The sequence below is a fragment of the Pinus tabuliformis genome, chromosome 9, assembly GCF_031772625.1.
Source record: "Pinus tabuliformis cultivar Carrire ecotype Pingquan chromosome 9, CPIR1, whole genome shotgun sequence".
Taxonomy (NCBI): domain Eukaryota; kingdom Viridiplantae; phylum Streptophyta; class Pinopsida; order Pinales; family Pinaceae; genus Pinus; species Pinus tabuliformis.
Genome location: NC_142307.1, coordinates 2,009,947,262 through 2,009,970,233, shown reverse-complemented (window position 1 = coordinate 2,009,970,233; position 22,972 = coordinate 2,009,947,262). Strand labels below are relative to the sequence as shown.

Here is a 22,972-nt window from a genome sequence, read left to right as displayed (position 1 = left end):
GTACATTCAGTTTCATTTAGGTTTTTGCAAGTACATCCAGTTTTTTGCATAAAACTTTCAAGTTTCTGCAAAGAATTTTTAAATTTCTGCATAGAAATTTCAGATTTTAACCTGGTATCAGAGCCTTGGTGAAGAAAATTCCAAGTAGACCAAATATCACCTGAATAAACCCCATTTTCTACCAAAGTTTTTGTTTTATCAAGATGACTTCGTCTTACTTCAAAGTAGAGGAGAAGTTGAATGATGCTTCAAACTTTGGTCCATGGAAAGAAAGACTAGATGTCATTCTTGAAGAACATGAAATTTTGGAGTATGTTGAAAGCATAATTGTTGATCCAATAGAGAATCCAAGTGTTTCTATCAAATCCAAACATAAAAAGGGTGAAATCAAGGCTAGAAAAATTATCCTTGATTCTCTTAGTGATCATCTCATTACTTATGTTTCTGGTTTGAAGAAAGCTAAAGAAATGTATGACAAACTAATTGGCATGTTTGCAATTAGTAACTTGAACCAGATTATAGCCTTGAAGAATCAACCGAAGGACATCAAGATGAGAAAAGGAGAGAGAATTCAAGCATACTTCTTGAGAATGACCAAAATCAAGAAACAACTATCAAAAATTGGTGAATTTGTACCTGAAAAAGAAATGGTGTCGATTGTGCTTGGGTCTTTCTCCTATTTGGGAGACTTTTATCACCACCATCAACAATATCAACATTTTTCCCACATTTAATGAGCTCCTAGGAAAGTGTATCTGAGAGGAGGCCAGAATGATCTCTCGAGGGAGAATTTTATATCATGAAGAAGGAGAACCTAGTGCATTTTTAGCTTATGACAAGAGAAAGAAAGGTAATAAAAATAAATTTTCTTTCAAATCAAATAAAGAGAATCTAGACATATCACAAGTTAGATGCTTTAACTATAAAAAACATGGTCACTTTGCTCGTGACTGTAAAGAAAAAAGAAGAGCACCTAGATTAAAAAAAATATGATAATAGAAAAGACTCTTTTGAAAATCAAAGAAAATGTCATCCTAAGAAAACAAGAAATCCAAGATATAGAAATAATGCAGTGGAAACTCAATCAAAATATTTTCTTGTTTCTGCTCTTTCCATTTCTTCTTTTGCAGATTCATTTGATAGTTGGTTAGTTGATAGTGATGCTTCCAAACACTTTACCAGTTACAAAGAAGCACTCTCTAATCTAGTGGAGAGGTAGATTAATTTAAATGTTATCCATGGAGATAATTCTACATACCATGTTAAATCTTATGGTTCAATTTCATTTCATTTAGATGATGGAAAATCTATTGTTTTGCAAGAAGTTTTGTATGTACCTGGCTTGAAAAAGAATCTTTTATCCATATCTGCTTTAGAAGATAAAAGAATGAAAGTTGTTTTTATTAATGGAAAAGTTCTAACTTTGTCTTTGAACTCAAGTATGAGAGAAGCCTTCACTCTTGGATCAAGATGTGAAGAGATTTCCAAAGTCAATGGTAAATCCATTCATGCACTAGTCCATGATATCGATTTTAAGTGTGAGCTATGGCACGAAATATTCACTCACCTACATTGCTTTACTTCATGTAAGGAAGATGGTTTCTAGAATGCCTTAGATAGAATGGATCATGAAGGAGTTTGTGCAGGATGTGCAAGTGGAAAGCATATAAAGTGACCATTCCCTTCAAGCAGAATAAAATCTAGTCAGGTACTTTAGCTCATACATTCTGATTTATGTGGACCTGTGCCTATAACTTCTCTTGGTGGCTACTTTTATTTCATGATTTTTGTTGATGATTTTTCTCGCAAGACATAGATATTATTTTTGAAAAATAAAGGGGAAGCATTTGACATGTTCAGGGATTTCAAGGATTTGATTGAAAGCTTTCAGATATGATAATGGGGGAGAGTTCACCTCCAATGATTTTAATGATCTTTGGAAAGATGCCAAAATAAATAAAGAAACTATTGTGTTGTACAATCCACAATAAAATGGTGTGGCTAAGAGGAAGAATAGAACCATTATGGAAGTAGTCAGAGCCACGTTGCATGATCAAAAGCTACCAAAATTTAGGTGGGGAGAAGTTGCAAATACTGTTGTTTATGTGCAAAATAAAATTCCTCATCGGGCCTTAGCTAATAAGACCCTCGAAGAAGTCTTCTATGGTAAAAGGCTTGAGGTGAGATATTTGAGAATCTTTGACTATCATGTGTCGAAAGAGAAAATGAACAAATTGGAAACTTCATGTAAGAAAGGTGTGTTAGTTGGTTATTGTAATAATTCAAAAGATTATAGAATTTATGTACCTGGTCAAAGAACTATAGAGTTTAACAGAGATGTAACATTTGATGAAGATGCAACTCTTAGAAAACCAAGAGGCTCTCCTCCTCTTGCCATTGCTAAAATACAAGTTGTTAATGAAAAAGATCCCGCATATGACTCTAAACCGGAACCTGAGAATGAGATTGCTGATAATCCAATTGGTTCCATGGATCCTCTAGATCCTCCTACCAGAAAGATACCAGTATGGATGCGAGATACCTTGCAAGATGTTGAACAACATGCTACCCCAAGAGGAACGTTCAGAGAAAGTAAGAAGCCAAGTCAGTTTCAAGGTTATGTTACTGCCATGAGCAACATCATTCAGGTAAAACCATGCACCTTTGAAGAAGCTGCAAAAGAAAAAGTCTGGAAAGATGCCATGATTGAAGAATACGAGTCTATCATCCAAAATGATGTCTATGAAGTGGTTCCTAACTTCAAGGTAAATTTGTTGTCCCTTCCAAATGGTTGTTTAAGATTAAACATGGTGTAGATGGTAGTATTGAAAAATATAAGGCTAGATTTGTAGCTAGAGGTTTCTATCAGAAAGAGGGAATAGGTTATGATAATATTTTTTCACCTGTAGCTTGATATACTATAATTTGATCTGTTGTTGCCTTAGCTGCTAGCCAAGGATGGACTCTTCACCAAATGGACATGAAAATTTCTTTCTTGTATGGATTCCTCAAGGAAGAGGTGTTTGTGGAACAACCACACAACTTTGAAGAGCATGACAGGGAAACTCATGTATGCAGACTGAATAAAGCCTTATATGGGTTGAAGCAAGCTCCAAGAGTTTGGTATGCTTGCATTAATAACTACCTGATAAACCTTGGTTTCATAAGAAGCAGTGCAAATCCAAACCTCTACTTCAAGATAGTCTAAGGTATACCTTTGATTTTGGTATTGTATGTTGATAATTTATTCTTGACAGAAGGAGAACCTCTTATCCTCCAGTGTAAGGGGGAGTTAGCTTCCAAATTTGAAATGAAAGACCTTGGTTTGATGCATTACTTTCTAGGTTTAGAGGTCTTGAAAAGACTTGCTGAAATTGATCTTACTCAGGGAAAATATGTTGTTAAGCTTCTTGAAAGATTTTCTATGGTATAATGGAAGTCCATGCATACTCCTACGGATGAACTTTAAGAAATTATGTGGCAAGGCTGTAGGACCTAGTCTGGAGAATCCCACAAAGTATAGACAACTCATTGGTGCTTTGATGTTTTTGGTAAACACTAGGCTTGGCGTATGCTTTGTTGTAAATAATTTAAGTCGATATATGATTTATCCCTTTCATGCCCACAGGATTGCTGTATAAAATGTACTCAGGTACTTGCATGGAACTATCAATATAGGATTGAAATACACTGTTAAAAATGTAAGACTTCATGGATATACTGATGTTGATTGGGCTGGTAACTCTGCTGATAGAAAGAGCACTTCTGGGTGTTGTTTTAGCTTGGGAACTTCCATGATCTCTTAGATGAGTAGAAAGCAGAAGTCTGTTACACTAAGCTTGGCTAACTGTGAGGCAGTTTGGCTGAGGAAACATTTTGGGGAACTATTTGAGCAAGTTCCAAATGAAACAGTTATATATTGTGACAATAAGAGTGGGATTCATCTTGCAGAAAATCCTGTGTTTCATGACAAGTCCAAGAATATTGAGATCAAGTATCACTATATCCGGGATATGGTGCTATTGAAATTTTGATGTTCTATGTTGTTACAATCACTTAAATCTAGAACTTCTTTATGCTACAAAATAAGTTGAGTAATTGTAGATAGAACATAAACCATATGCATAATGAAAGGCAACTAAGAACTCAATGAGACACAAAGAAGTTAGATCAATGACTAGGGAAAAACCCACAAGGGGAAAACCCAACTAGATTCTTCTTTTATTAGAAATAAATTGTTTAGCAAAGATACAAAGTACAAAGAGAGAATGAATAAGTTCACCCAAATCTAAACAATATATTTGATAACAGTAGTTGATGCAAACACTGAATCACTTTGGCTCTCCAAGATCTGCTCTTACTCTTCAAGTCTCTCTCTCATAATCTTCTTCAAGTCTCTCCAACTCTCTCTCAAGTTTGAATTCACAATGCACAAGTAAGTGAGGTGAGATAATATGAGACACATATATATAAGAGGGGCAATGAATTATTGACATAAAGGAGGAGCAATACAGATGCCTTGAGGAGGAGTTACATATGCCAAAATATGAGTGTAACTTATGCCATAAAGGAGAGGAGTGTAACTTATTCATTTAGGAGAGAAGTATAACTTATGCATTAAATTAAATAGGTGTAAGAGGAATCTGTTAGAGCCTGGATCTACCTCAAGTTGAAGGAAGGCAGGTCTAGGGTAACATCAAACCACGCTTAACCTGGTAGCTAGCCCTACCAGGTGGGGAGAGGGCTCTCTCCTTATCAATCTCAGTTAAAATATTGGTAACTAGGGCTTGAGATGACTGAACTGAATGCTGATTTTAGGTTAGGCATAGTAGATCAAAGGATTTTAGTTTATTTTGATGTTTGGTTGCTAGATCAAATGGAGAAGGCGGATGGGTCTAGGAAATCAACTCAGGGATATAGTCATGTTCCGTGGGGTGAGGTAGACAAGGGTTTATGTACTCAAAATGGATTGAGATGGTAGATTAAGATAACTGAGGTGTTGAGGAGGGCATAAAGAAACTATGAATCCTCTTCAAACAGTTGAAAACATTGAAAACCAAATGCATTCCCAAGACAAAGCACTGTAAATTAGTGTATTTTTTTATTCACCCTGATTCATTTAGTTTAGAATAGAGAGAGATATGTGGATATATATAAAACATCAGAAAAAACTCATTACAAAGAAGAAACAATACATAAACTCACTGTCACAAGAATCCCACAAAAATAGCTGTGAAACCTGGTTTTATTCCTTGCCAAACTGCTGATACAAATGTTCAATGAGTCCAACACTTCTACCAAAGTCCAACCTCTACACTATGAAATTCATAAAATATATATATTTTCTCATCCTTGTACTAAGGGAATTGAGCTCAACCATTTTCTTCAAATTAGAATCAGTTACATTAAACTTGGACCAAATTTTTGAAACTAGGTGTTGAAGATGAACTCGTATATCCTAAACCATAGCACTTGTTATACAACTGGAAGAGGTTTCTATAGATAAGGTCCTGTTCGAGAAAAACCTCCCTCAAATTTTGGAAATGTGTTTCCAGTAGCTTGTAATCTGTGCCACAAAAGCATCTCTAAAACAGAAAATCATTAAAAATTTAAATCTGTGAAAATGAGCTGTACAGACCTAGTCACATATCCCAATTCATGACACCTGTGAATAAAATGAAAGAGGTTTTTGTTATATGGCTCGTTTTTAACAAAAAAATCCTTGGGTTTTGCAAAATTACTTTCCATCTATTGTAAAATGGCGCCGCACTAAAATGACTAAAATAGTAAAATAAATGAAAATTTTGTTTTGTTTTATGCAGGCTCCAAATATCACTGCATATATCCCACATAGTAGCACCTGTGCATAAACTGAAGGAGGTTTTTGTTATCTAATATGTGATGGACAAAAACCTCTTTCACTTTTGTAAAATTCCTGTCCAAACTGATTTTGTAGTAAACTTTTCCCTGTGTGCAGCAACTGACCTCAAAACATGCATAACCAAGAATCAATCATTCATTTTGATCCAGAAACCAGTTACAGGAATGTGATATACCGTTGGAAATATTTTTCCGAGCTTCTTATGATAGAAACACTTATGACATGTTTTGTGCTGAATATCATGTGCAAAACATCTAACCAAACCAAACCTAGTAAGAGCTCATGTTGATCCCTAGTGACAGGCTGTGAAGACTGGCATTAACATAATATGTTTATGATGAGTCATTAAAGTGTGTAAGAGAGTGTAAGAGGTGCATAAGTGCATTAAAGAGAGAAAGGAATGAATCCATTAAGAGAGAGTAACATATGCATTTATTGAGGGGAGTTACATATGACATGATTGTGAGACTTGAATTTTTTTTAATAATAATAATATGCATGATAATATTGATGATTAAGTTGAAATTGAACTATTAGGATTGATTGATGATCAAAATGGATTTTCCATCAATAATGCTTGATTACCAATTGATGTAAGGCGATTTACTATTTCTGGAAAGTCATACTTGAGACTATATTTTTAGAAATTCTATTTGTAGACTTTCTATTTTTAGAAATTTATCCCTGAGCTACCAATTTTCAACACTCCCTCTCAGCTAGGGAGGATTTTTTTTTTTTTTCAAAAAAATATATATTTGCTTTCTCTGCTCATCTCTGCTCTGTATCATCTGGAACAATGATGTCTCAGTATAATGAAGAAGAATCATCATAGGGGAGATTCATCCATCACCCTATATTCACTTGGGGGCAATGCCACTTTCCAACATATGACAAGGATCTTGCACAACCAAGTCTCATATATGCTTGGGGGGTCCACATGTCAACACAGGACAATGATTTCACAAGTCCAAGACTCATCTATGTTTGGGGGGGGGTCCACGTGTCAACACAGGACAATGATTTCACAAGTCCAAGACTCATCTATGTTTGGGGGGATCCACTTGCCAACACATACAAGGATCTCACACATACAACGCTCATCACTACTTGGGGGTATCCTCTTGTCAACACATGAAAAGGATCTTGCACATCCAAGGCTCTTCATTGCTTGGGGGGATCCACTTGTCAACACATGACAAGGATCTCGCACATCCAAGGCTCATCATTGTTTGGGGGGATCCAATTTTCAACACATGATAAGGATTTCACACATCCGAGTCTCATTAAATGTCAAGTGGTGGAACACCTGCATCCTAGACAAGTCACACAGACAAGTCTCACTACACCTATTGGCCAGATAGGTGGCTCTTCCCACCTCCCAAACATTGGGTCAGATGCATACTGAGGCCTACTCTTGTGGCACACATTACACAAGAGATCCCTCATCCTTAGGATCTTTCTGACATCATTCTCTAATCCTATGAGCTCTGACAGGGGGGAAAGGCAGCTCAATGTTCTCGAACAATTGTGACCACTTCCCAGAAGGGTCACGTCCATAAGTCCAAGCTGCTCTATAAAAACAAAGAAATTTCTTTTCGGTTAAGGCTTGGTAAGAATGTCAGATATCTGATCATCAGTCACAATATGATGGATCCTCACTGCTCCTCTCTGCACCATATCCCAGATATAGTGATATTTTATTTCAATGTGCTTGGAATTGTCATGGAACATAGGATTTTCTGCAAGACAAATCCCACTCTTATTGTCACGATACATAATTGTTGTGTCTGGAACTTGCTCAAATAGATCTCCAAAGAGCTTCCTCATCCATAATGCCTCACAACTAACCATAGTAGTAGCAATGTACTCAGCTTTAGCTATACTCAATGCAACAAAATTTCTACTTTCTGCTCATCCAAGAGATCATGGAAAATCCCAAGTTAAAGTAACACCTAGAAGTTCTCTTTCTATCAACAAAGTTATCAGCCCAATTAGCACCAGTATATCCATGAAGTCTTACATTTTCAGCAGTATTCTCAATCCAAGATTGATGGTCCCATGCAGGTATATCAACACATGCTTTGAAACAATCCAATGTGCATGTGATGGCTTAATCGTATATTTGCTCAAAGTATTGACCGCAAAACATATGTATTGTCTAGTATTGACTAAGAATATCATTGTTGCAATTAGTTGATGATACTCAAAAGAATTTTCCAAATCAGGACCTACAACTTCAACACATAGGTTCTTGAAATTCATTTCCATTGGAGAATTCATAGACTTGCATTATGTCATACCAAATCATTCCACTAGCTTGACAACATGTTTTCCTTGAGAAAGGAAAATCTCCCCAGGTCTCTGCCATACTTCAAGATCCATAAAGTAGTGCATCAAATGAAGATACTTTATTTCAAATTAAGAAGCTAACTCCCTCTTACACTGGAGGATAATATGTTCACTACCACTCAAAAATAAATTATAAACATATAATACCAAAACCAAAAGGCATACCTTGGCCTCTCTTGAAGTAAAGATTTGGATCAACATTACTTTTAGTAAAAAAAAGCTTCATCAAGAAGCTACCAATGCAGGCATACCAAGCTCTTGGAGCTTGCCTCAAACCATAGAGGGCTTTCTTCAGTCTGAACACATGAGTTTTCTTGCCATGTACTTCAAAGCCTTGTGGTTGCTCCACAAATACTTCTTCTTTTGGGAATTCATGCAAAACAGAAATCTTCTCATTCATTTGGTGAAGGGACCATCCTCGGCTAGCAGCTAGAGCCACAATAGATCGAATGGTTGTATAATGGACAATGGGTGCAAATATCTCATCACAGTCTATTCCCTCTTTCTAAGAGAACCCTCTAGCCACAAATCTAGCTTTATATTTTTCAACGCCATGTTTAATTTTATACAACCATTTAGAAGACACAACAAATTTACCTTGGGGTCTTGGAACCACTTCCAATACATCATTATGATTGATGGACTCATATTCTTCATCCATTGCATCTTTCCACACTTGAGCCTTCACAAATTCTTTGAATAATGTTGCTCATGGCTACAACATATCCCTGGAATCAACATGGTTTCATGCTTTCTCTAAAGGTTCCTCTGGGAGAAGCATGTCTATCAGCATCCTTTAAAGTTTCATGAAACCATGATCATCTTTTTCTAGCACATAGAGAAGGATCCAAGGAGTCCATGGGATCCATGGGTTCATCAGCAAGATCAAGCTCAAGCTTGGGATCTTCTTGTGCATTCAAGGCATCATTTTATCTTTCAACATTAGCAGGAGGAGGAGTGTCTTGTTGGAAGGGGGGAAGGGTGAATCAATATTTCTTACTATTTTTTTAATTTTTCTAGTGATTGCCAACAACCTATATAGATACGTATATGTATACATAGAACACAAAAATCAATAGCTGAATTTAATTCTTTTATTAAAACTCAAGACAGTGCAAAGAAATAAATACAATATAAGTATAAATTTGATTGTGAATAGTTGCCAAGCTCCAACTTGGACTTCAATGAGGCTCCAACCTCTAGAACACCAACTTTGTTTTGCAGTGGTTCTGCACTTAGGAGCACCTACACTAATGACTTCAATCTTGTTCAGTTCTGAGGCTCCAACCTCTTGGGCTCCAACCCAACCTTGGTATAAACAGGTATGTTGCTGCACTCTATTCAGCTGAGGTTGTCTCACTCCTACTCTCCTGCCTCTGCTACTTCTGCTGCCTCTACAGCCTCCACTACTTTTTCTGCCTCTTTTTCCTCTGCTGCTTCTACTATCTCACCCTCGGGTTCTTCACCACCATAACCGCACCAACAGTTCTCTGTTTCTACTGTTTTATACATTCCCATGCCTTTGTCCATTCGTTTCCGCTTACATCGTCTCTTAGGCTTCCTCGTCAGTCGCTGTTGTTTCCTCTGACTCGCTTGATCTTTCAGCTTCCCTCTCTTCAGCAGCAGTAGCCATCAAATCATTGAACTGCTATGATTTTCCCAGTATTATTTCAACCTTTTCTTTTTGGATGGGATGACCTCTTGATTCATCTCTCATATCAATGGTAGATGTTGAGATTTTCTTTTCTATAGCTAGACCATTGTTCTTCAATATCTCAGAAACAGTAACCATTATGGCAATGGCCATTCCTAAAGCAGATAACTCCACTTCTTCATGCTGCTGCATATACCTCTTGGCGAGGTTGACATAGAAGAAGAGCGGCTTCTTGGTATTGGAGACTTGAATCCTATTTTTCTTGTGAACATCATTCAGATCCATGTTTCCAACTCGCTCAGTGATTTCCTCCATAGCCATCGTTCCTGTGCTTTGCTCTTCAGGAAAATTTCCCCTCTTAATACCTCCGCGTTACTTCTCCGCCTCCACTGTTTTATTCCAAAAACCCACGTAATCACGCCCATATTAGCCTTTGCCGTATTCGCAATCGCAGCCGTTGATCACCCTCATCCAACGGTTCCCGCGTCGCTACGACCTTTTTCTTTCACATTAAACCTTCCGCATCTCCACACCGTCCGATTAAACCCCGCCGCGATCAGACGGCAGTCATACCTTTCCTCGCCGAAACCTGCATACGCGTTAACTTGCGGGGGCGGAAGTTTTCATCTGCCACACGTCGTATTTTGATTGGCTCGCTGGCCCTTGTATGTATACCACCGAACCCCAGTGGGCGGTGCGGGAAATACCGCTTACCGCCTACCTGTACGTCTCCCGCGCATTATCGTCCACGCACCTTTCACGTGCGATGACTGTTAGATCCGCTGCTCTTTGATCTGACGGCTCACATTCACCTCTCCCGCTCGTTAACCTGCGTGCATCTTTATCACCCGCGACCGTTGGATCTGCCCATCGTGCTGTATCTATCGTCCATCTGCACAACTCTGATAGTGTATTTGCCGGGGATTCATAGTATTCCGCCTCCGTTTACGTTAATGCATATTTATATGGTTTCTGCTCCGATGGCTCTGTGTGCTCCTCTTCTTCGGCTCTGTGTGGTGCTAATTCTTTCCCTTTTTATTATCTACCCAACCAGCATTCTGCGCCCCGTGGAGTCATTGTTGGGAAACCTATGGATCCCGCTACTTATATGCAACAGCCACGGTCTCCTGTGGCCTATATGCACAATATGTTGCAGCGTGGATACATGCACACAGGCGAATCAAAAACCACCCAACTCTGGATAGCTAAGGCATGATGACCTGATCATGATTTGGTTGAGGGCTGCATCTTCATTTTTATCTTCCTTTTGGGCTTTCTCTTCTCTGTCTGCTCCTTCCTTTTTGGGCTTTCTCTGCTCTGTCTACTCCTTGAATATTGCCATATTGACATCAATGACAATGTGTGTCCAACAATCTCCCCCTTTGTTATTGATGGCAATATTCTTCTGATCTCTCCCCCTTTGACATCAATGGCAAAGGAATGCATACGGACTCCCCTTGTCAAACTGCTCCCCTATCTTGCTGCATCTTTATGAATGAACTTGAGTGATGATAAAGAAATAACTCCCATCTTTTGACTTAGATGTTCGAATGCTTCTCGAGGAAGAGGTTTTGTGAAAATATCAGCTATGTGCTCCTTTGTACTGATATATTCCAAGATGATGTTTTGTTCAGCTACTTGCTCACGAAGGAAATGATACTTGATTGGTATGTGTTTGATTCTTGAGTGCATCACTGGATTTTTGCTGAGACTGATAGCACTTGTGTTGTCACAATAAACGGAATTGGTTGATCTGGACATATGTCGAGATCTTTTAGAGCTTCCTTCATCCATAGTATCTGAGTACAATAGTCTACTGCAGCAATATACTCGGCTTCGGCTATGGATAATGATATGGATGACTGTTTTTTGCTGAGCCAGGATACTAAATAGTCTCCTAGGAAGAATGCATTTCCAATAGTACTTTTTCGATCATCTATACTTCTAGCCCAATCAACGTTGGTGTATGCAGTTACAGTTAGTGTTGAGTTCTTTGGGTACCAAAGACCGAAATCAGAAGTTCCCTTCAGATATCTGAGAATTCTTTTTACAGCTAATAAATGGGATTGTTTGGGAACAGATTGAAATCTTCCCACCATTCCTACTGCTTGCATTATGTCTGGTCATGTAGCTGTTAAGTATAGAAGGGCTCCAATCATTGACTTGTAATGAGTTGCATCTACTAGAGGGGAGTCATCATCTTTGCTCAGTTTGCAGTTTGTGGTCATAGGTGTGCTCATGGGTGCACAATCCTCCATTCCATATTTTTTTAGCATGTCTTTTAGATATTTGGTTTGAGATATACAAAATCTTGCTCTGGTTTGAGATATTTGAAGTCCAAGGAAGTGGGACAACTCTCCTATCATTGACATCTCAAACTCTTTTGACATGTTTTGAGAAAATTCATGGCTCATTTCATTATTATTACTAGCAAAAATCAGATCATCGACATAAACAAGAGCAACTAGTAACTTACCTTCATTTGTCTTTATGTATAGATTACTTCCAGCCACTCCCTTTTTGAAGCCTTGTTGTTGTAGATAGTGATCCAGTCTTGCATACCAAGCTCTAGGAGCTTGTTTCAACCCATATAAAGCCTTTTTCAACTTACAAACTAAGTCCTTTCCTGCTGTTAGATCAAAGCCTTCTGGCTGCTCCATGTAGACTTCCTCCTTGAGTTCCCCATTTAGAAATTCCGATTTCACGTCCATTTGATAGATTTTGAATCCTTTTGAGAAAGAAAATGCCAAGAACATCCTGATAGCTTCCATATGGGCCACTGGTGCAAATGTCTCTTCAAAGTCAATTCCTTCAATTTGTGAATAGCCTTTCCAGACAAGTCTTGCCTTGTTTCTGATAACCTGTCCTTCCTCATTCATTTTATTTTTGAACACCCATTTGGTTCCTATTATGTTTTTTTCCTTTGGACGAGGTACCAACTCCCATGTCTTGTTCTTATCAATTTGGGTCATTTCTTCTTCCATGGCTTTTACCCAATGAGGATCCTTACTTGATTCTGCAAATGTTTCTGGTTCTATCATAGATATGAGGGTAATGACTTTTCTCTTGGGTGTAATTGTTATCCTTCTTCAGGTCTGCACACCTTCATATTTATTGCCAATGATCTGCTCTTCTGGATGGTGTATTTGGACATACTTCATCTTAGAAGGGGTATTAAGTGGTTCTCTTTCCTCTTCTTCTTCTTCTTCTTCTTCCTCATCTATTTCTTCTTCTTTAGGTTCTTCTTCTTCAATGAGAGAGTCATCTTCATGTTCTTCAATTTCCCTTTTTGGAAGATCTTCATCAACCTTTACATCAATGCTTTCTACTATTTTCTTCAGTCGATAATTGTAGCACTTATAAGCCTTGCTCCGTGTAGAGTATCCAAGAAATATCCCTTCATCAACTCGAGAATCAAACTTTCCTAGTGGACCATCATTTATTTTTATGAAGCACTTCCTTCCAAATATCTTGAAGTACTTCACCGAAGCAGGTCTTCCTTTCCATAGCTCATAAGGGATTTTATCACAATTTGGTCTTAATTTAGTTCGATTCAGTGTGTAGATAGTTGTCCCTACTACTTCTCTCCAGAATCTAGGATGTAAGTCTGCTGCTAGTAGCATAGTTCTTACCATTTCTTGGACTGTTCTGTTTCTTCTTTCAACTACCCGATTTTTCTGAGGTGTTTTGGCAGCTGAGAATTCCCTTTTAATTCCATGAATATTATAGAACTCACTAAACTCGTTTGATGCGAATTCTCCTCCTTTGTTTGTTCTGAGGCACTTAATTTTTGAATTTTTTCATTTTCTACAAGGCTTTTAGATTCTTGAAACACTCAAAAGTTTCATATTTATACTTTATGAAATATATCCACATCATTCTAGTATAATCATCAACAAATAACACAAAGTACCTTTCTCCTTGGAGTGCTTGATTTCTAGTTGGCCCACATACATCAGCATGGATGATCTCTAAGGGCTTCGATGTAGAATGTTCCTTTGTCTTGTGGCTGATTCTGGTCTGCTTTCCATGTTGACATGGACCACATACTGCTTGATTTGGTTTGAACAACCTTGGTATGTCTCGTACAACTTTGATCTTGCTGATATTGATTAGATTTTCGAAGCTTGTATGTCCAAGTCGCTTGTGCCACAGCCAACTCTAATCTATCTGACTCAGGTAGCATTTATTTTCTTGAATCTTGTTTAGAATGTAAATGTTGTCTGGTGTCCTCACCCCTTTTGCCACAAGTTTCCCTGAGGCAGAGTTCCTTATTTCACAGTCTTTGGTGCCAAAAGCAACCTTATGTCCTTGATCACAGATTTGGCTAACACTCAAGAGGTTGTGTTTGAGTCCATCAACCAGCGAAGCATCTTGAGCTTTTCCTTTTCTATTGATCAGAGTAACTGTTCCTTTTCCTGCAATTCTGCCAGATCCGCTTCCAAAGGACACATTCCCTTCCTTTTTTCTCAGTGAGACAAACTTCCTTCTGTCTCCTGTCATGTGTCTGGAGCACCCACTATCTATAAACCACTGGTTTCCATTATTTTGAGCATATAGAGCTAGGCCACATTTGTCCATGTTGTAGTTCTTGCTACTCGTCTTTCTTCCTTTGAGTGGGCAGTCTTTTTCATAGTGTCCATTATTGTAGCAGAAAGAGCAAATCAGATCAAATTTGGTCAAGGGATCAAATGAATTAAAGGTTTTGATTTGTCCTTGCCTTTTGGGGGCATATGAGTTGATTATTCTATCCTTTAGCTTTGTCTTTTCACTTCTGCTAGCCATACAATGTCTGGCTTAATGACCGAAGTTTTTACAATGAAAGCAGTGTCCAAGAAAGATGGTTTTGTACTTGTTGAAGCAACCACGGTTTGAGTCGATTTCCTTCCTGGGAATTACTTCTCCCTCGTTCTTTGGATTTGTGATGGGGCCTTGGTGGAGTATAGGTTTGTATTTGCTGTAGTGTCCATGATTCGACTCCACATTCTTCTTTGGAGTAATTCTCTCTTCATTCTTGGGATCTGGGGTGCACTTTTCATCTTTTGGATTGCAGGAAAGTGCATCGGCATAGTTTTTCGCATTATTCTTAGTGCTTGAGGATTCTCGTTTGAAACCTATTCCAGACTTGTCATGTTGAGGTTTTTGATTTTTCAAAATAGTCTCAAGTATTTGAGAGCTTTTATAGCCCTTTTTAATTTGCTCCAACTCCTTTCTCAGAGACACTATTTTGGTCTCGCGTTCTTCACAAGTCTCTTCCTTTTCATTAAGCTTTGCTTCCAAGAGGTCTTCTCTCCTTCTTATTTCCTCGTTTTCCACTTTGAGAGAAATGATTTTGTTCCGTAGTTTCTCATTTTCTTCAATGGAACTTATTAACAGTTCATCTATATTTCCTTCCAGCCTTGAGTCATCATCATCTGCGAGTGCCATGAATAATGCTTCTTGGCTTTCATCATGATCGCTTTCCTCATCTGATTTCCTTTTGACCATAATCATCCTCATCAGACTCATCTTGCTTGGAGAAGAAGTTTTTTTATTGAACCCTTTCTTTTTATGTGCCATTCTTTTAGAATTTCTATTATGAAACTAGCTCAAGAAAAAGATAGAAAAGACAGATCAATGCCTTAGAATTCAGCCTCTTCGAGGGGGCAACCTCCTTTACATTACATAAATGAACAATTCTTGGATGATACAAATGAAAAGACCTCCTTTCTATATATAGGAGTCTAAGGGGTCATAACATAATCAGAGATGACATAACAATAATAAAGTTTTTTGTCTTTTAAAACTTAGAATATATTTGCAATATGCACTTCCTTTAACTTTATATTCTTGCCTTCCTAAATTGACTTCACCTGAAATCCATATATTTTGGACATGCTTCCAAGTTTACAAACCCAGATTGACAAGTAAAACACATGTGTTAGTTTTCTTAGTAAATTGACCTTATATTTTTGGTATCGTTGCCAGGGATACATATTCAGAGTTAATTAAATTATAAAGCTTTAGACATAAACATAACAAAAAAAAAACATAAAAAGTAAATAGGAATTTTCATTATGGTCATTTATGCCTCGACAAAGAGATGAAAATTGTCGATACACAAAAAAAGACCCCCCAATTACTAAACCACTGGTAGAAGCATGACTACCTCCATTTGAATTAACTACACCAATTGCTAGAAAACCAACTTTGGAAGAGTTAGAGGAAAAACAACGTTCAGGACAAAGGTTAACTCTTGTTGAAAGACAAACTTTGTTAGCTTATGAAGTAAAGAAAAAAAAGAAACACATAGGAACATCTTCCATAGCAAAACAAAGAGAAACAAGAAAACCAATTGATCAAGCAATTCTTGAACAAATAGAACAACCTATATTTGAACAAATAAAACAAGTTGAATCTCAAGTTGTTGCTGAAACATTTGAAATTGCTGAAAAAGATATGGCAGAAGAAGGGCAAGGATCTAACATCCTCACTCTAGAACAAAGGTTACAATATGAAAAGCAACAAAAAGAATGGCAAAGAAGAAGAGAAGAAGATGCAAGAAGAGAAGCAGAAAGGAAAAGAGAAGAAGATGCCAAAAGAGAATATGATCATAAGAGAAGACAAGATGTAGAAATAGAAAATGATGAAGAAGCTACTTTTGGATTTACAATTGTAGATACTAGAGCAATTCTAGGAGAAGAGGTAAAAATGAAGAATATTCCACCTTCAGTTTTACCAAATTTCTATGAAATGTCTTCTGAAGATCCTGATTCATTCATGTTTGAATTTGATATCTTATGTAGAACTTATGGTTATACTGATGATACACATAAGCTTCGTCTTTTTCCTGCTACTCTTAAAGAAGCTGCATTAAAATGGTTTATGGGATTACAAGAACACTCTATTACTTCTTGGGAAGAAATGAAGAAAATTTTTCTTAAGAAATATCAAGCCTATTGTAGGCCTAGAGATTCAAAAGAAGATATTTTTCGAATGTCTCAACAAGAAGATGAGAGTTTGGAAGAATATTTGGAATGATTTCTTTACAACCTACAAAAATCCAAACAACATTCTCTAAATCCTGATACCATTAGAACATTTTTTCTTAAAGGAATACGAGATGAGTATCTTGATATTCTCAATGTGATGGGTAAAGGAGATATTTCATACTTACCATTTGATGAAATTGCTGAATTATGTCAAAAGTACTCTAGAGGTAGATCCAAATAGGAAAAAGAGATATAACTTCTAGAGCTTCTAAATCAACAACAGGAGGAGTAACAAGAGCAGAAATAGGGAGTTTGTTAGAAAACTTTAAAACATATCTTTTGAGCACCTTAGGAACACAAGTTGATGTATTAAAATCAAAGAAGAAACAACAATAAGAAGAACATAATGTCAATCTTTTGTCCTAAGTGTAGGAAGAAGCATCTTTTACGAGAATGTCCTTTGGATAATATACATGTTTGTGGACTTTGTACATAAAATCATGTTACAGACGATTGTCCAATATTAAAAGAGTTGCAAGCAGGTCAATTAGAAGAAACTCAAGGATTTTATTATATGACACCAAGAAGAGCTTGGCAACCATGTTTTGCAGGTACATCTCAATAGTTTCTTCAACAAAGTCCCCAAAATTTTCAATACCAAAATTCATGGAATACTCCTATGCCATGGCAGGTTTGGCCTCTTTAGTAGAACCAAAACCAACCTTCAAAAAATTGGCGAGGATATTCTTATGGAGCTCAACCTCCCTAACAATTTTACCCTCAACAATATCAGTCCTATCCCCAACGGTCATATCAACAACCATATCCTCAACAATCATTTCCCTATCAGGAATTCCAACAAACCCCTCAATCAAATCCATTCACACAACAATCAATGCCTACGCTAACTCAACTTCAACATCTTCAGCTGTCTTCTAACCAACCACTACCCAGACTAACTCAATTACCAACTCAACCAATAGCAAATCCGAGTAACAGAGTGGAGAGGCCAGCCTATAATGTGGAAGAAATAATATTATTTCCTACATATTCTATTCTTCCTATTTAAGATATCCACTCGAGGTCAGGAAAAGTTCTATAAAAAGATTCTCCACTAATCATAGAAGAACAAGTTGAATAAGGAGAACAATTTGAAAAGTCTAATCCAAGGAATCAAATTCAGAAAAACAAACTATTATGACTCAAACACCACCTTTCCCAAAAAGGTTAGTTGATCATAAAACTTCAATTTCTCTTCCTGAATTTGATATCATAAATGAATTAAAAAATTCTTATGTCAAAATTCATTTGTTGCAAGATATCAAAGATATTCCAATTTATACAAAAACAATAAAGGAATTATGCATTAAGAAATCTGGCAGAAAGAAAAGATATCCACCTACAATCCAAGTCATTGGAAAACTAGCTAATCTAATGTTTGCAAAAATAACAATTGAAAAATATATTGATCCAGGGATACCTATGGTTACCATTTCAATCAATAATTTTTCAGTTCCTAAAACTTTAATTGATCTATGAGCTGCTATAAATGTCATGACAATAGAAACTATGAAGTATTTAAAATTGCCAAATATTCGACCTACTACTACAATTTTAGAACTAGTAGATAGATCTAAAGTTGTATCGAAAGGAATACTTGAAGACATTATTGTTTCTTTGGATTCATGGGAATATCCTATAGACTTTCTAATCTTGCAACCAAAAACTAATCTAGGAGGCCATCCTTTAATTCTTGGTAGACCATGGTTAGCCACATCAGATGCCTTCATTAGATGCAGATCAGGAAGCATGATCATAGCACATGGAGATGAAAGGAAACATATCACACTCTATCCTCCTGCTCAATCACCTTCTTTACTATCATGGCCTGATGATCAACAGGGATAAATTATACCTGTTTTAAGAATTAATCAAGCCTTTAATTTTAGAGAAGAAGAAGAAAATGATGATTTAATAGATATTTTTATCTTAGAACCTGATATTTATGAGCAACTAATAATAATTTAATATGAAGCTGCAAATCATCTTCTAAATCAATGTTTTCAGGAAAATTGTATTATTCAATCATTACAAAATTCATTTGAAAGCATTTTTCCTGTCAACTCAATTACCAATTCTCAAAGAAAAATCATTGAAATCAATCCTGGAAAGAATTTAAATATTGGTAATAATCTACAATCATCACACAAACAACAGGTAATTTCATGATTACAGAAGTATTCAAAAGCTTTTGCCTGGGACTATACATATATGCAAGGAATCCATCCAATAACATATATCCATCACATTTAAACAGATGAAATAATAAAACCAGTAAGACAACCACAAGGAAGAATGAATCCAATGATGAAGGAGATAGTGAAAGAGGATTTGCAGAAACTATTACAGGTAGGATTTATCTACCCTATCTCTGATAGTTAATGGGTTTCTCCCTTAGTTGTGGTGCCAAATAAAAATGGAAAATGGAGAATATGTGTAGACTATAGAAAACTGAACAAATCAACATTGAAAGATCATTTCCCACTACCATTCATTGACCAAGTACTAGACTCATTAGCAGGGAAAAATTTCTTTTCCTTTTTTGATGGATTTCGTGGATACAATCAGATCAAGATAACATTAGAAGATCAGGATAAAACTACATTTAGTTTTCCATGGGGAACATATGCTTACAATGTTTTACCTTTTGGACTATGTAATACACCTGCTACATTTCAAAGAGAAGTTTTAGCTATCTTTGCAAATCTTATACATGAATTTGTTGAAGTCTACATGGATGATTTTATTGTTTATGGAAGTACATTTGATGATTGTTTAAATATTCTTGAAAAAGTTCTCAAAAGATGCATAGAGACAAACTTATCCCTTAGCAATGAAAAAAAATTTATGATGTTAATTGAAGGGATAGTGTTGGGACACTGTTAGTGCCTAAATCTACCTCAGGCTAAGAAAGGTAAGATCTAGGGTAACATCAAACCAAGCTTAACCTGGTAGCTAGCCCTACCAGGTCGGGAGAGGGCTCTCTCCTGTCAATCTCAACAAAAATGATCAATGAGGCTTGAGATGACTTGAATGAAGACTGATTTTAGGCTAGGTATTTGTGCAGAAGAGTTTGATTGAATTTGAAGATGATTTGTTGGCTCAAATGGAAAGGCAGTTTTTGGGTCTTGGGAATGAGGCTCAATTTTGCAGAGGTCTCAATGGGGCAAGGTAGGCAAGTGATTTGATACGTCAAATTGATGAAGTGGAGGGATTAGATAGGTGAGGAGTTGAAGAGGGCAAGAGAAGCCATGGATCCTCTCCAAACAGCTGAAAACATCAAGAAACTAAAGCAAACCTCAAGTAGAGCACTGCAATTTCAATGGATTTTACTTTCACTCTTGTTTGATTTAGTTTGGAAGAAACAAGATAGATAATGTCACACATAACACATAAGTAAATTCACAAATACAGAAGAAAGCACTGTACCAAAACAAAATGCCACAGGGATCCCAAAGAGTGCTGCAAACCCTGGTCTCAATTCCTTAGCCAAAATGCTGATATGAGTGTACAATGAAGCTCCATACTTTCTCAAGAGTCCAACCATGCTAATGACTGAAAAACCACATAATATTGACAAACCATAGCTCATCCTAGCCTCTAGCGGTCGAGCTCACATGTTTAGGAGCTGTTCCAACTAATTCTAAACTGAGAACTAGAAATCAAGCAATGGAACAGCATGCCTCTAGAAACAAGGGAACTGATTCATTCAGTTTCAAACAACTTTTTAATAGATGAATCTACCTCCATAAGTGAAAATTTGACATATTTACATCATGATCCATCAATGTACATTAAATTACATCACAAATTTGACACTAAGAAGGTGAAAAAGTCAAACTGGCAAAAGCTAGGCGAAAAACAGAGTATTCCTGGTCAAACTAGGCCAAATTTCCTCTATGCGCTGCGCCAAATTCTCTATGCATATCGCCTATTTGGAGCCACATTTGAAGGCTTTCCTAGTGTCCAAATTCACTCCAAGTGTTCTTGTTGGAAAGGTCTGCCTGTCTACTTTCCAACCCAAGTGGAATTTTTGAATTTGGCCTCCATTTGCCCCTCCAAAATTCAGTTCTCCCAACACTGCTTCCTATGTGTCAAAATAGGGGCAGTAAGGTCATTTTTTGAGTGTTTTTGACCTTTTTGAGGGCTCAAAACCTGTCCAAATTTATTGGCCATTGGTAGGAAAGCATATTTTTTCATGCCAAATCCAAAAATTCTGATTTTTTGTCATTTGGAGGCTCCTATCAAAAGCGAGCGCCAGGTGGCGCGACGCATAGAGCAGAAATTCCTGTTTTTTGAGCAAAAAATTCCAAAAATGCAAAAAGTGCCCCAAATTTTTTGGAATTTGGGCTGAGTCTTCTCCATCAAGTACTATGTTGGGCCAAGGAACCCTCAACCAAGATCTGAAGTCTATCATGCTCCTTTTGCCTCCTTGATGCCCTCTTCAATTTTGCCTTCAAGCTCCTGATTCTAGCTTGGCACACCATATTCCTTGAAAAATAATGATATGCCATGTTTCTCAACATATTCTTCTCATTGATGGCCTTTTCTAACCTCCTCTCCAAGTGGATATTGGCTCTTTCAAGCCATGACTCCCGATCAACATTGACCTCTTGCTCAAGTGAAGTGAGCTCCACCCTCCTCCTTTGGGCATCTTGGCGATTCTCCCGAATGTTTTGCAACTCCATAATTGCTTGTTGATCTTCAAGCTGCTTATTTCTTTGCTCTAGGTACTTTATTGTCCATTTAGCCCTCTCCAAGTTGAGGGACAAGGCATTGATGTCCGCCTGTTTCTCTTGAATGACTTCTTTGAGATTTGTGCTTTGCAGGTCCATATCAGTATCATCACCCTCAATGAGAATGAAATCAGTCTCTCGCTCACCTAATGATCCTTCATCTTGTAATGGCCTCTTGCCTTTGTCCTGAACCTATTGTGCTGATGATGGAAGTGAGATCCCTTCCACCCTGGGTGGAGATAATACTCGCTTAGCTGCTGTGAACAACCGTCTAGTGCCCTTCTGATAAGTGATAAACACCGACATACTAGCAGTATGTGTCTCATGACCTCATGTTGATATGAAGGTTCACCTGTCTCATGCAAAAGCTCGGGAGGTCCCTGAGGAGCTGTGAAAAACTCACGAGAAATGAAGTCCTCCCAAGTGATACCCTGCAAACCAAGCTGATAGATGACCACAATCTTAATGAGAGAAAAATGGTAAATACTGCTGAACTACTGCTGAGGAGTCTTGTGTTGTACTAGGGTGGTAATTTTCTCAATATTTCGGCACATGAAGTAAGGGAGTTTCATTATCCACACTCTGGTAAAATGCATCAGCAGCCTGATATGATAGGCATATAAATGGGAAAACCGGCCCTCACAGCTGAAATACTTCATTATTAGTTTCATTAAAGGAGCATATGAATCTTTGAGGTACCGAAAAGGAAACACTCTGCTGAGTTGTCTCAAATAATCGGGCTTGATGTACGGTTCATAATGCTCCCTGTCAATTTGCCACCTCTTGTTCCATTGCTCTCCAATGTTAGGAATACCAGTTGCTAGTGAAATAGATTATGGTGTTAAAGTGAATGTGACACCAGCTAGAGTGGCTTGACCATCATGTAAATGAAGCACAAACAAACGGGCCAACTCATGATGAAACTGGATTCTAGCAACCATCTCACAAAATTCATAGCAGGACTGGTGTTGGAAACAAGTGATGGCGAGAGGGCAAGCCTGTAATTCAGCAAGAGTGTTAGGTTCTTCTCGAATGTGTTTGCCACCTCTATGAGGTCTCCTAGGTGCATGTACCTCTATGGGAGAGTCACTGTGTGTTTCTTCTTCATGATCATATGACGGATCAAATTCCATTTCTGCTAGTGGGTGAGTTGTCTTGATGAGAAGTAGGAATTTATGGTGTTTTTTTATTTTCTGCCACCAAGGGAAAAGTGGTATGAGGGACTGTAGAGGGAGGGAAAAATGAGGGATTTTAGAACTGTTAGGATAGGGTTTATTTAGGGAAACAGGGGATTAGGGAGTGATATGGGAGTTTTAGGGAT

At 37.4% G+C, this 22,972-nt stretch overlaps 1 protein-coding gene and 1 pseudogene across 1 annotated transcript; one reads left to right on the top strand and one right to left on the bottom strand.

The window, feature by feature from the left end:
• Nucleotides 1-2,024: 2,024 nt before the first annotated feature.
• On the top strand, nucleotides 2,025-2,984 carry LOC149157127 (uncharacterized). The gene is made up of 2 exons (XM_089444996.1): nucleotides 2,025-2,765; nucleotides 2,946-2,984. The coding sequence occupies exons 1-2, from the start codon at nucleotides 2,025-2,027 to the stop codon at nucleotides 2,982-2,984; spliced, it is 780 nt and encodes a 259-aa protein (XP_089301122.1).
• Nucleotides 2,985-9,782: 6,798 nt separating this feature from the next.
• LOC149157126 (uncharacterized protein At2g34160 pseudogene) lies at nucleotides 9,783-10,205 on the bottom strand (annotated as a pseudogene).
• Between the last annotated feature and the right edge of the window lie 12,767 nt (nucleotides 10,206-22,972).

Coding starts and splice junctions, on each gene's coding strand:
- LOC149157127 (XM_089444996.1), top strand. CDS start 2,025: ATGGAAGTAGTCAGAGCCACGTTGCATGATCAAAAGCTACCAAAATTT. Junction 2,766..2,945: donor AAGTGGTTCCTAACTTCAAG/GTAAATTTGTTG, acceptor TTGTTGCCTTAG/CTGCTAGCCAAGGATGGACT.